This window comes from Typopeltis vanoorti, chromosome 12 (assembly GCF_054136105.1).
Source record: "Typopeltis vanoorti isolate ZY-2024b chromosome 12, IOZ_Tvanoo_1.0, whole genome shotgun sequence".
Classification (NCBI taxonomy): domain Eukaryota; kingdom Metazoa; phylum Arthropoda; class Arachnida; order Uropygi; family Thelyphonidae; genus Typopeltis; species Typopeltis vanoorti.
The window spans coordinates 85,222,746-85,236,492 of NC_143560.1; the positions used below are offsets into that span (position 1 = coordinate 85,222,746).

Here is a 13,747-nt window from a genome sequence, read left to right on the forward strand (position 1 = left end):
CCTTCTCCTTAAATTCCCTCCATAGTTGTTTCTTTTTTTGCAACTCAAGCTTAATGGTGTTATTCATCCATTTAACCCCTACTTGATTTATTATTCGGACTCTAGGTATACAGTCAGCCATTGCTTCATGCAAGCACTTCTTAACTACCTCCCATGCACTATCAACTTCTAGTCCTTGCAGTTGTACATGCCATGGCACTGAACCAATCAAACTCCTAAGCTTGTCATACTTTCCAGCCCGATAATTCCACATGTACCCTGTCTTAATTGAAAACCTTTAGCCACCTCCCAAGTTAAGACCCTATGATCACTCTCACCGATTGGTGGCAATGTGGTCATATTTGTTACAGCCAATTCCTCAGATGTAATTACTAGGTCAAGCACTCTCTGACCCCTAGTATTTTCCATTACATGCTGTCACAGATAGTTATCCCTTAATAACCGCATAAAATCCAGTTCCTTCCTCCCGTGTGTCCTCTCTTCACTCCAATCAATGCGACCATAGTTGAAATCTCCCATAATAATCACCCTCCTTCCACCCATTTCTTCTATTTGCTTGTGCATACTGTCTCTACCATCTTTTCCATCACCTGGTCTATAGCAGCACCCAATTGTATATTTAGTTCTGCTAGCCACAATCTCACACCAAATGGCCTCAAATGTGCTCTTTTCTCTATCCTGCAATTCAACTTCTATTCTCCTTGGTTGGAGCTCATCAGCTATCATCAACAATACTCCTCCCCCCATTTTATTCTCTCTGTCATTCCTGAACACTATTCACTGAACACACTTCATCACAATTCCCATATAAACTAACTGTTCCTTCATTTTTTTAATGTCACCACCTGGATGATATACTCTTGCAAAGTGCTCACTCAGTAATTTCACTATATCGACTGATTCAGTGTCCTTCTTACCATCGGCATTCCTTAAAATCATTCTGCCGTGTACAGTTTTTTTTTTGCTGAACTGTTTGGGATTCTCTTTAGCTTGCATAGCTAGTTTCCTTTCATAATCTGCTTTTGCTTTTCTTACCACACTTGTTACCCTTCTGGCCTGCGCTTTATACCTTTCGTGTGCCTGCAAGTTACCTTTCTCTTTTAATTACCTCCAGAGTTGTTTCTTTTTTTGCACCTCAAGCTTAATGGTGTTATTCATCCATTTAACCCCTACTTGTTTTACTATTCGGACCCTAGGTATACAATCAGCCATAACCTACTGTAAATGTTCCTTGACCACTTCCCATGCTCTATCAACATCCAGGCCTTGCAGTTTTACAAGCCATGGCACTGAACCAAGCAATCTCCTAAGCTTGTGATACTTGCCAGCACGGTAATTCCACATATACCCTGTCTTGATCGAAAATTCCACACCTTTAGCCACCTCCCAGGTGGTTAAAGGTGTGGAATATGAGCGAGCACCTTATGATCACTCTCACCAATAGGTGGCAACATGGTCATATTCATTACAGTCAAATTCTCAGATGCTATTAGCAGGTCAAGCACTCTCAAAGCCCTAGTATTTTCTATTACATGCTGTCTCTGATAGTTATCCCTTAATAATTGAATAAAATCCATTTCCTTCCTCACATGTGTCCTCTCCTCCTTCCAATCAATGTTACCATAGTTGAAATCCCCCATAATAATTACCCTCCTTCCACTCATTTCATCAATTTGTTTATGCATACTATCTCCACCATCTCTTCCATCATCTGGTCTGTAGCAGCATCCAACTGTATATTTTATTCTGCCAGTCTCAATCTCACACCAAATAGCCTCAAATTAGCTCTTTTCACTATCCTGTAATACAACTTCAATTCTCCTTGGCTGCAGTTCATAAGCTATCATTAATAGCGCTCCTCCCCCCATTTTATTCTCTCTGTGCCTCCTAAACTCACTATAACCTACATATTCTATCCAACTAACTGTATCCTCTTCCATCAGCCATGTTTCACTAATGCCAATAACCTGTGGGCAGGAAGAGCTAACCAAGGCCAAAAATTCTTCCTTCTTGTTCCTAATACTCTTGGCATTAGTATACATGAAATGCAGAGGTCCCTTTGTCTCACCCCTATCTTGATACATTATTCTAACTATCCCATTCCGATTACTTGTCCTTAGTACTGGCTCGGGTACATTATATACATTCTTATACTCAACTGTCTCACTGATGTCTGCATATCCATCCCCCCCCCCTTGGTAAGTCTAGTTTTCCCTTGTTCTGCACATCCATTTTCACTTCATTCAGAAACAGAAAGTATTTTTACCTTGGGTATAATTATGTTAAAGATACCAAGCAATTTTAAACCTGATTTACTCCATTTTTCCCAAGTAAGCAAAACAGACAAAAATGTCAAGTTTGCGCCTGCAAGTGATGTAAGACTAGCTGATCCTACAGGTAGTGCAAGACCAAGGCAACTCGTGGTAGAGGTGGAACAAGCTCCGATCACTAATCTTAATATTTACCCTTAATGCCAAAACACATCTCCAAGAAGGGGATATATGATGTTTTGTATTAGGATCAGCTAGTGTTGCATCACTTGCAGGTGCAAACTTGACATTTTTGTCTGTTTTGCTTACTTGGGAAAAATGGAGTAAACCAGGTTTAAAATTGCTTGGTATCTTTAACATCATTCAGCAACACTTTTTCCAGTCTCTGCACACCAAATCCATTCAAATGCAGGCCATCCATCTTGTATAAATGCTTTCCCCCATCAAACTCATTCCACACGTCCACAAATTCCACACCACATCGTCTGCATAACCTGCGCATAGAATCATTTGCGATTATGGCCCTCCTTCTAAACTCTTCTCTGTCATACCGTAGCAACAGACTCACCATCTTAACTCTGTCACTCTTTTCTTTCGCTACCTTTAACAATACTTTCAAGTCCTCTCTCATAAAAAATTTATCTCCTTTCAATTCATTCGTACCTGCCACAACTATCAATTCTTTCACCCTGTGTTTTTGCGCTCTAATACTCTCACTTACATCCTTAAATTTTGCATCCGATAAGTACGATTTAGTTAAACTCTCATCTATCGCATCTCTTAATAACGAGTCACCATACAACATTCTTTCCTTCATTTCTGAAACTCTCCCACTCTTAGCTTATTTTTCTTTTCAAAAACTTATTGCTTATTTCCGTTAGCCGAGGCACTCTGGAAAGAGTTTTGCAGGTGCTCCAACTGCTGCTTCACACTGTGTATTACTCCACGTAACTGTTCGATCTCACTCCTTACAAATACTTCCTCATTTTTTTCATCATTTTTAAACCATTTTCTCTCTCTCTGTATAATTGCTTTCACTCTCTCTTTGATCACCACTCTCATTCTCATCTTGTTCATTATATATCTGGGTAGATTTCTTTGAACTTCAATTATGCCTCTTTCAAATTGAAGATGTTCATGACACAGTCTTTGACATGAGGAATAACTCTACTTACTTCATCATTCAAATAAAAATTTACCATCTTAAATGTAATCATCAACTGACTATGTCCACTTTTTTTTTTTTTATCTCAACACTAAGTAGTATTCCTTATTTCTTTCTTAATGCTCTAGGAATTTCTGGATAAGTATCTACATTAAATTTGTCTCTGATCTTTGCAGAGGTCCAGCTTTTTGGGACAGTGCTTAAAAGTTTGTTTTTTTCATCAGATGAACTACTGTAGCTTTCAAGAATTTCTTCTTCATTCTTAAATTACTTCAAGATAATCTGACTTAAAACATGAAGGAGTTTGGTTTTTTAGATCATGATCACTAGAATTATCAGAAACACAGAAACCAGGTTCTAATTTCCTATGATCTTATTTGATATTTTTTTTTTTTTTTAAAAATACCCTATGTTTTTCTTTTCATCTTTTAGAAAAAGGTAGTTTCTGTAAGCAAAAGGGAGATTCATCTAGGACCTTTCATTCAGCACCTGCCTAGTTAACATTCTAGAAGATGCGCTCTTGCTCAAAGACTGTGTTGTAATGTGTTTTCTTCTTCATCTTCTAATTCTTTTAGCTTTATTTGAGTTTTTAAAACATTGAGTATATACCATCTTACCTGGTGCAAGTTCTAGCTGTTTATTTTCCCCATATGGCTATAGAGTTATCTTAATGATTTTGAAAGAGGTTTGTGTGTGTGCATCAAACAAGTCACACCATTTAGTAACATACAAATTAATAAAATTTCCCACTTCTCACTTTACTCACTCTTACCTATTAAATTTGAAGTGATTTGTGTAAACTAACATATAACACAAAGGCAACACAATACTAAAGTCCTCTCTAAGTGGGCACCCTCTATGGATATTTGTAGGAAGCCTAGGATGTAAACTGGGACCTCTGATGATTAATGTTTTCCAAATTTTGGAAAGTTTTTTGCACCTGCATTCTTTGTTTAAATTCAGTTAATTTCTGAGTGCTAATGCAGATTCCAAAAACAATTTTTCTTTTTTAAATTTACTGTGATGGAGCATGGTAGTTTTCTTCCCAAAGATCCTGTAAGTTGTTTCCAATACATGGTCTGCAAAGCCAGATTAACCATAGTCATGATTGCAGATATAAGTTTTGTGTTCATCTATGTACTCCTTTATGTACCCCAGGCACTGAGGGAGGTGATCCCTCCTCTCTCAGTTTGGTAAAACAGTTAAGGGTAGCAAGTTTCCAGTGGACTTAAAAGCTATGTAGTACCTTTTTTAAAGAAGTGGCTGTTTTTTCCAATGTATCCTGGACATAGATGATGGCATTTATGAAATCCTTCTGAAGCGATGGCTGAGGACTGAGTTAAGGATTGATCATTTTTTTAATTCTGTAAGAACTGTAGCCATTGGATAGGAAGCTGTTGTGTATATAGTTGAGTTCTTTTGATAGAGAGGTCCAGCTGGAACAAAGGTTGTAAGCTCTGTTGGTTAGAGATTTAATGATGCTATATTGTTGAGAGGGTGGTGGAAAGTTTGTAAATGTATCTGCCTGCTTGAGTGATGGAGAGGTTACCATTTGGAAGGCATATCACTAGATGTGTAGGAACCAAATGGTAACCTCTCCTTCACTGTATACAGAAAATCCACTCACACAGGCAGTTACTAACCTTATGTAAATCCCAAATCTGTCCATCCTTAGAATTCTGTTCACACATTTGGGGGTCATGCATCTAAGAAACCTCAATAAAAATTATTCATGATGTCCAATGCATTGTTTGAGCTCTCTGTCTATTTTACAGTTACTTCCATGGCTCCGGTGAATTGGCAAACATCATTCCTTTGCTTACTGTTGGGCCTGTTAAAACAAGAGCAGCAGCAGCTGTCCAGCATCCCTTATCAGTACAACTGCAAACACATCGAAACTGCTTCTCCTCTCCTTCATGTTTTCCTCATAAAGTGTTTCCCAACAACTTCAAACCTCCAGCTCTTTAAGAAAAACATCAATAGACTTTTTAAATTTAAGAATTTTATTGATGAGTATATTCTTATTTGATGTGCTATTTTGCATACACTTCTGTTCAGGTATGAAATTGGTGTCTTGATCATTGTTATTGAAATGATCAGATTGAGAACTTAGATAATAGTGTGGTCCCATCACCAGTTCATAGTTTCTCTGTGTGATGGAACTTGTTCTAGTAGATAATCCGTGAGATCAGATCCCTCCCTTCTAAAAACTATCATAGAATTTCCAAAGCTAGAATTTTGAGATGGGCTGCAATGATGATCACTAAGGATACTATTAACACTTTGAATATATAATTATAACAATTTTTTATTTAAAGTAAAGGTTAAATTAAATGCATTGGACATTAATAGAAATAATGTTAATTAGCATGATACTATTTGCTATGATTGGAAGACAGTGACTAAAAAACGTGTTCCCAGTACTGTGCGTGCATGTGTGTGTTGCAGTTCAGTTTCCCTGACCAGATAGTTGTTGTAATGTGCCATCCCACTTAGCCTCTAGTCCTTTCTCTCAGCAATTGTAAGTTCAAGTTGGTAAGTTCTTTTATGTTATTGAACCAACTCTTTTGTGGTCTTCCTCTTCTCATTCATCCCAAACATAACTGTATTTTCCAGTGATTCATCAGCTCGCATAATATGTCCAGAATACATCAATTTCTGTTTAGCGATCATTGCCTCCAAGGAGCATTCTGTCTTTATACTCTCTAAAATCTTCTTATTGGTTATTCTTGCAGTCCATGGGATTCTTAATAGTCTCCTCCATACCCATAATTCAAATGAATTGATTTGCTTTCAGTCTTTCTTCTTAATAATCCAGCTTTCACAACCATATACCACTACTGGAAATACCATTGTTTTGACAATTCTAACTTTTGTGGCCTTACACCTCTATCTTGCATAATTTTTGTTAGGTTTAAAATAGCTTTTTTCCCATGATTGTTCTTCTTTTAATTTCATCTTCATATTTACCATCATTTCTGATTCTGGACCCCAGTAAATCATAACTTTCAACAATTTCTATTTTATCTCCTATTATAAATTCAGATAATTGTGAAATGATTTATGAAACTAGTATTTATTGTCATAATAAAATTAAAAACTAACAACTGCTAATTTTTTTATTATACTCCAACGAAACTACTAGATATCAAGTAAGAAAAAAATGTCAGTTATTTTCTTACTCTCTTTCATTTTACTATAAGAAATGCCACTTTTTTTTTCAGAAACAAGTATTTGCTTTATTGTATTTTATGGCTATTAAAAACTTATGCAAGTATTAGCGAACTTTTGTTAGTTATTACATACACTACCGATTAATCAAACTGACTAGTTTTGCAAAAACTCGCTATCTGGCAACTTCATCGGGACTTTTCATGGAAGAAATAAAGAAAACAGTTGATGCTAAAAAAAAGTAAATAATTAGTTTGAAGAGTTGAATTTAACATCAACTAATCGATTTTATGTTGAATTGTGCCCTTCTAATGATTTATTTAATTTTTTTAAGATCAATTGCTTTCATGATTTCTTTCATAAAAACACTGATGATAAGTATTTGTGAACCTAGTTGATTTTGATTAATCTCTAGTGTATACAACAACTAATAACAATTTCCTAATACTTCTATTAGTAAGTATTTTTGTTTTTGTTATGAAATATTAGTTGCAAGTGTAATAGTTTCTGAAGCTAATCTCTTCCATTTCATATAATTAAATAACTATGTCTTCTGCAAGTTTCGGTAAATTCTCTGTTTAAATTATTATCATTCATATAGAATTAAAAGAATCAGCAGATCAGGAACTCAATGCCAGAGTGGATATTGGACTTCCCAAACCAGAAAGTTTAAAATTTGGACATAAGGAAAGATTGGCATTTAGAAAACTGGAACACAAAACACAAGAACTTGCCAGGAAGACAATACAGAGATCATGTGAGTATCACTTGTTAGTTTGAAAGAAAATATTTTGTTTTAAATTCATTGAACCTCCATAATGCAATTATCAGGTTATCCGAAAAGTAATGTCATTTTTAGCATTACGTTTTGAAAGGATATTAAAGACAAATCACTTACTAATTTAATCAGTATATATTCTCCATTTGAATCAATTATACTCTTCCAGCACTGTGAAAGCTTCATAATGCCATTTCAATATTCCAAAATTCAGGAGGTTTGGAGGCAAAAGTCGCATAGGCTCAATTTCAGTGCCTCTAATGTATCATATTGTTTTTCATTAATGAAATGTTGCAAACTTCGAAATAATTGGTAATCTGAAGGTGCATGATCTGGATAATATGGAGGATGTGGAAGTTTTTCCCAGCCAGGTTCCTTAATCTTGGTATAGGTGATTCTTGCACTATGAGGGTTTGCATTATCATGGTGAAAAACAACTCCCTTTCGATTGATTAGAGAACGCCTCTTTTCTTTCAGTTTTTCATTCAGTCAATCGAGTTGTTCACAGTATACTTTAGCTGTGATTGTTTGGTTTTGTGGCAAGAGTTCAAAGTGTATAATACCAGCCATATCCTACCAAATGCTTAACAAAACCTTCTGAGGGTGAAGGGCTTGTTTTGGTTGAGGTTAAGTCTGTTCCCCTAAATGAACCCACTGCCTTCGGTGCTTAACATTCTTGCAAAGTATTCACTTTTCATCATCAGTGACTACCTGACTCAAAATCGGAGATTGAACCCCTCGAGAATGTAGAGCAGTGCAGATGTTGGCACGCTGTCTTCGATTGTTGTTCATCAGTACGTGGGAATCCACTTGCCGAGCTTAGACACTATTCAAAGTTCTTGCAAATGGTGATGGATGGCTGATGATGATGAATTAAGATTTTTGCTAAATCTTCAACAGTTGCATGCATTTCTTGCTATAGCTTCTTCCAGCATATCATTATCGAGTGAGACAGGTGCCCAAACTTAGGGGAGTCTTTCAAGCCAAAGCCCCTCCCTTGTTGAAATTTTTGGAACCATCACTGGCACTTTTGCACATTCAAAACCTTATCATTATGCGCTTCTTACACATTTTTTAGAGTGTTAACAGCACTGCTGCTTTTCTTGAACTCATAAAGCATGATGTGCCTAATGTTCTCTTTACTGACCTCCATAGTAATAAAGGGTTTGTGGGACAAAAGATTTTTATCCCACAAAACAAGCAAATCAGCCAGAGAATAATAATAATAATAATATTTAAACAATAACTTATGTGTGATGTTTTACAATGTGGAATTCCTTAGAATGAGGCTGCCTCAGCTTAGCAGTACTGTCCAACCACAGATCCAAGACCCTCAGCTGGCAATGTGCCAAGAAGTCACTTCATGTTGAAAGGGAGAAAGGAATAAGGCGATGTATGAATTTGTTACCAACACTCGAAATCACATGCTTTATATGTAAATTTTCCAACTGTTGTACAAACAAAATAGTTACCACTTTAAAAACTAGAATTTTCATAAAAGAAAAGCTAATTTTCTGACGTATGATAATAAACACTCATCCCACGAAACAAATTTATTACCCTATTATTGGAATGGATTTGCCTTCTTCTGTCATGCACAGAAGTGTCTCGCATTTGTTTTTTCACAGTACTCATATAGTTTTAAAACTTCATGTTTAGACAAACTGAGACACGTTTGAACAAGTACAGTATAAAAAATGACATTACTTTTGGCATGACCTGATAAATGAATGATTGGACATGTGCTCTTGAGTTGCGCACATGTATGTGATATGTGTGTGTTCATGGGGGGGAATCGGGATTTGATTCTTTTCATGAGTACAGGAATCTTTGTATGAGCTTCTTTTCAATCTGAAGGGGGAGTTAGCTATGCTCATATGAAGATTGCAAGATTGGCATTTAGAAAATGTGAACACATGTACAGCTAAGCTCATATGAAGGTTGCAAAACTGGCATTTAGAAAATAGAACACGCAACATAAGAACTTGCCTGGAGAGCAATACAGAGGTCATGTGAGTATTGCTTGTTAGTTTGAAAGAAAATATTTTGCTTTAAATTCATTGAACCTCCATAACACAGTTAAAAGAATGATGGGACATGTGCCCTTGAGTTGTGTGTGTGTGTGGAGGGGGGGAGAATCTGAGTTTGATTCTTGTCATGAGTAGGGAATCTTTATATATTAGTTTCTTTTTCATCTGAAGATGAGTTAGCTATGCTCATATGAAGATTGCGGGGTTTTTGAAAGCTTGGGATTTTTATCCCACAAAACAAGCAAATCAGCCAGAGAATAATAATAATAGTAATCTCATCTCATTTTCCTTTCCCCCTCTTTTACCTTGCGGGTGTCGAGAGTTTAATCATCGGACCTCAACCATTCACAGGATAAGGTGGTCAGCCCTATGTCCACAGTGGTGTTGAGTTCTCAAGGCCAGTTTGCCTGCTTTGCAGGATGAAAAACCCCAGATAAACTGGGGAGAAAAACCCTGCTGTCCATGCCCAAGACTGGCTAACTTGGCTATGGCTGAGGAAGATCCTTTAGCTCCTCACGTCGTCGACGGGAATCAAACCTAGGACACTCCTTCCCCAGGCATATGGTTTTGAAGCGCACAGCTACTAGGCTAATCATGTGGACATATAATAGTAATAATAAGTATTATCATTATTTAAAATATATCAATAACTATAAAAATATACATAATTAATAGACAAAAATACTGCAGTGATGATCATGACGATCGATCATGTAATATAGAATGACTTCCTTATGATGAACCTTTGGGCTTCATGGAGTTATCATGTAATAATAGTATTTGAAATAGAGTTCAGCTGATAATCTGCATATCTCTGGATTCATCTGTGATGCTTTTTATTTATCTGAAAAAGATGACATTGAAACTACTGAGGTGGCACTAGCATAACTAGTGCTACCTCAGTAGTATCACAAATCAGTTCTAAGAAAAAGAGGGGAAGAGGAAGAAAAAATTGGTCAGCTAATTATTGTTGACTCTAACTAAAATAAAATACAATTTATATTGCATGAAATGCAATGCATCGTGACAATGAGACTAAAAGATTACTTATGGAAGAGAATTTTTGTGTGAATCTTGGGAGGGGGGAAATGAACTTTCAAATATATCTTTACAGATCTTCTTCTTCTTATGGGGCTATCTTCTATCCAAGGTCAGCGACCATCTTGGTGAACAAACTGCGTTCTTGCGTTAATCTGAGCCATTGTATATGCTGCTCTTTCCTTTCCACATCTTGATGTTGGCAAACCAAGATATTCTTTTTCTTCCTGTAGCTCCTTTGCCATCAATTCTTCCTACCAAAATAGTTTGTAGAAGTTGGTATTTGCCTCTTCTCATGATGTGGCCAAAATATGTTTTTCGTTTCTTGATTGTTTGTGAGCTCTTTGGCTTTGTCAATGGATTTTAAGACATCTTCATTGGTAATTTTTTCTATCCATGATATCTTTAGCATTCTTCTATATAGTCGCATCTCAAAGGCTTCAATTTTCTTGATGGTTGTCGCCTTCAATGTCCATGTTTCAACTCCATAGAGCAGAATGGACCAGATGTAACATTTCAGCATTCGGCATCTGATTCTTATGTTTAAATCTTTATTGCAGAATAATGTTCTCATTTTCATGAAGGCCTGCCATGCAACTTAAATCCTTGTCTTTATATCTATTTCAGGATCCCACCTTTTCATTAAGCCAGCAACCAAGATATTTATACCTTGACACTTGATCAATATTTTTCCCATTGAGTTGGATGTTTGCTGATGTTAGACATGTATTTTGTCTTGTTGATGTTTATATTTATTCCCATGCTTTGGCTTTCTATGTATACTCTGTCGATGAGTTTTTGGAGATCAGGAATGTTATCTGCATATCGTAGGTTGTTAACAATCTTTCCGTTTATTGTGATTCCCTCTGGACATTCTTCTAATGCCTTTTTAAAGATTACCTCTGAGTATATGTTGAACAAGAGTGGTGAGAGCATGTCTCCTTGTCTCGCTTTCTTTTGATGTTAATATCACTGGTGGTCATGTTGTCTAATTGAATGGTAGCTAATTGACTCCAATACGGATTTCTTATTAGTCTTATGTCTTTTTTGTCTAACCCTATTTGTTGAAGGTCTTCTATTAAGTTAGCGTGTCTGACTTTGTGGAACGCTTTTTCAAAATCTATGAAACACATAAAGACAGATTTCTGTTTTTCTATGCATTTTTGTATTTGGGCACAGAAAAGGGCCTCTCTAGTACTAAAACCATTCTGAAAGCCAAGCTGCATTTCACTCAGAGTTTCTTCACTTTTTCTATAGAAGCAATTCTGAATTATTTTCAAAAATATTTTTAATGTTTGGCTCATTAGACTAATAAGTTGGAAGTCGCCACAGGAATTTGCTTTGGGTTTCTTTGGGATAGTGATTAATATAGATTTGAGCCAATCTGGTGGAAATTAGCCACTTGCATATATTTTATTGAACAGTTCTGGAGATAGTTTTCAGTATTGAGACCACATATTTATTAAACAATAAAAAATAAAAGAGTAAAAAACCCGACAAGTTTCATTCATCTTAAGACTTGCATCATCATCAGGGGTAATGGTGTATAAAAGTTGAATACAACGACCAAATTAAATAGTCAATTAGATGTCTTTTTTAACTTCATAACTGTTCATCAATTGAGAACCTGAATACAAAATGATACGTTCGTTACTCTATGCTTGTTGGAAAAATGCTAGTTGTTGTCACATTCTGTGGCTCATGGGCATTATATCCGAGGTCCAAGGCAGTTAAATTTTTGATAAAGACAGACCAGACTTCATGTAAAATCAAGCACCTTGATTTTTATTGCATTTTGTAGGGATTCTAAGCATTTTTGCAGCTTCTTTAAATTTTCTTGTGAACAGTTCTTATCAACATATGACATGTTTGTCTGTTGCCAGAGTACTTGATGGCCAGTAGTGGTTGTGTGGAATGCTAAGCCTGATTTGTGTTCTCTTCTTTTTTCGACGTCTTATATGTTCAGCTATGCGGATCTCTCCTGACCTTCACGTCTGGCATACGTAACAGATACTGCAAGAACAGTGAATCTGATAAACGCCTGGTTTTTTCATGGAATGATGCAGAGGTTTGGTGGATGTAGGAATCTTGATATTTTTTGTAAAGGAAGAAAAGCCACTTTTATGTCGTACTTGCAGAGCAATGTAGCCAGTTTTTCCGTGACATTCTTGATTTATGGTAGCGTGATTGCGTTCTTGAAATCTTGTTTTGATAAGGGAGTTGTAGGAGCTGTATTAAAAATTTTTTTAATTGTCTTGGGTTCAAAACCATAAAGTGTGAGGTTCTGTGTGAGGTAGTGTAATTCTTCATTTAACCGCCTCGGACCTCAGTATGCTTGTTGGAACAGCATTGTTCCAACAAGCATACAGTAACGAATGTATCATTTTGTATTCGGGTTCTCAATTAATGAACAGTTATGAAGTTAAAAATGACATCTAATTGATCATTTAATTTGGTTGTTGTGTTCAACTTTTATACACCATTACCCATGATGATGTAAGTCTTATGATGAACAAAACTTGTCGGGTTTTTTACTCTTTTATTTTTTTATTGTTTAATAAACATGTGGTCTCAATACCGAAAACTATCTCCAGAACTGCTTACCCACAGAAACCTTTGCTTATATATGGAAGCTCACGGTGAGTGCCTATGGTCTAAAGTAACGCAACTAGAGAAATTACGCATTAAGCATAATAACTTCATCACCTGTTTAATGTTTTTTATCCGATGCAGAGACATTGAGATTGTATCCAAGTTCATTACAATTAAACGTATTCCACTCTATTAAAGCAAATAAAATCTACCAAAAAACAGAACTAGCTATTTTAAGAGAATGGATCGCAGCCACTAGATCAGAGCTTGTAAAGATAGGCCATGATACGTTTACTGTACACAATGAATTGGCTACATTGCTACTGTCTGATCTTTGGGTTAATATTGATAGCATTACATACAACAAAGCTACAGCTGTTGCTAATCAGAAGAAATATAATTTAATAAAAAAGTTTAATTTGCTCCAGCAAGAAAAAGAAAAACTAGATCAGTCTAATGTGGTGATTATTCTTTCTTCCAGAGTCCTCTCAAGAGCAGAAAAAAAAATCTCCTAATGAAAAGTTTTAATTTTGCTTTAGCTCCACACCATATTCCAAAAGTACATATCATTGCACAAATTGAGGAAGGAATCTGCAATCTGCCTAGAGATTCAGCAGATCTCATCCATATACAAAGTTCAGCACTATTATTAAAATGTAAAGTACCACGTTGAAACTAACCTAAAGCAGAATCCATAGCCCTT

At 36.0% G+C, this 13,747-nt stretch overlaps 1 protein-coding gene across 1 annotated transcript in view; it reads left to right on the forward strand.

Annotated features, from left to right (window-relative positions):
- The window catches only part of mRpL38 (mitochondrial ribosomal protein L38), a 185,231-nt gene that overhangs the window by 13,486 nt on the left and 157,998 nt on the right, over window positions 1-13,747 (forward strand). The window contains exon 2 of the mRNA XM_090401660.1: window positions 7,208-7,363. Within this exon, the coding sequence (XP_090257786.1) occupies window positions 7,208-7,363 (156 nt within the window). The remainder of the gene's footprint in view (window positions 1-7,207; window positions 7,364-13,747) is intronic.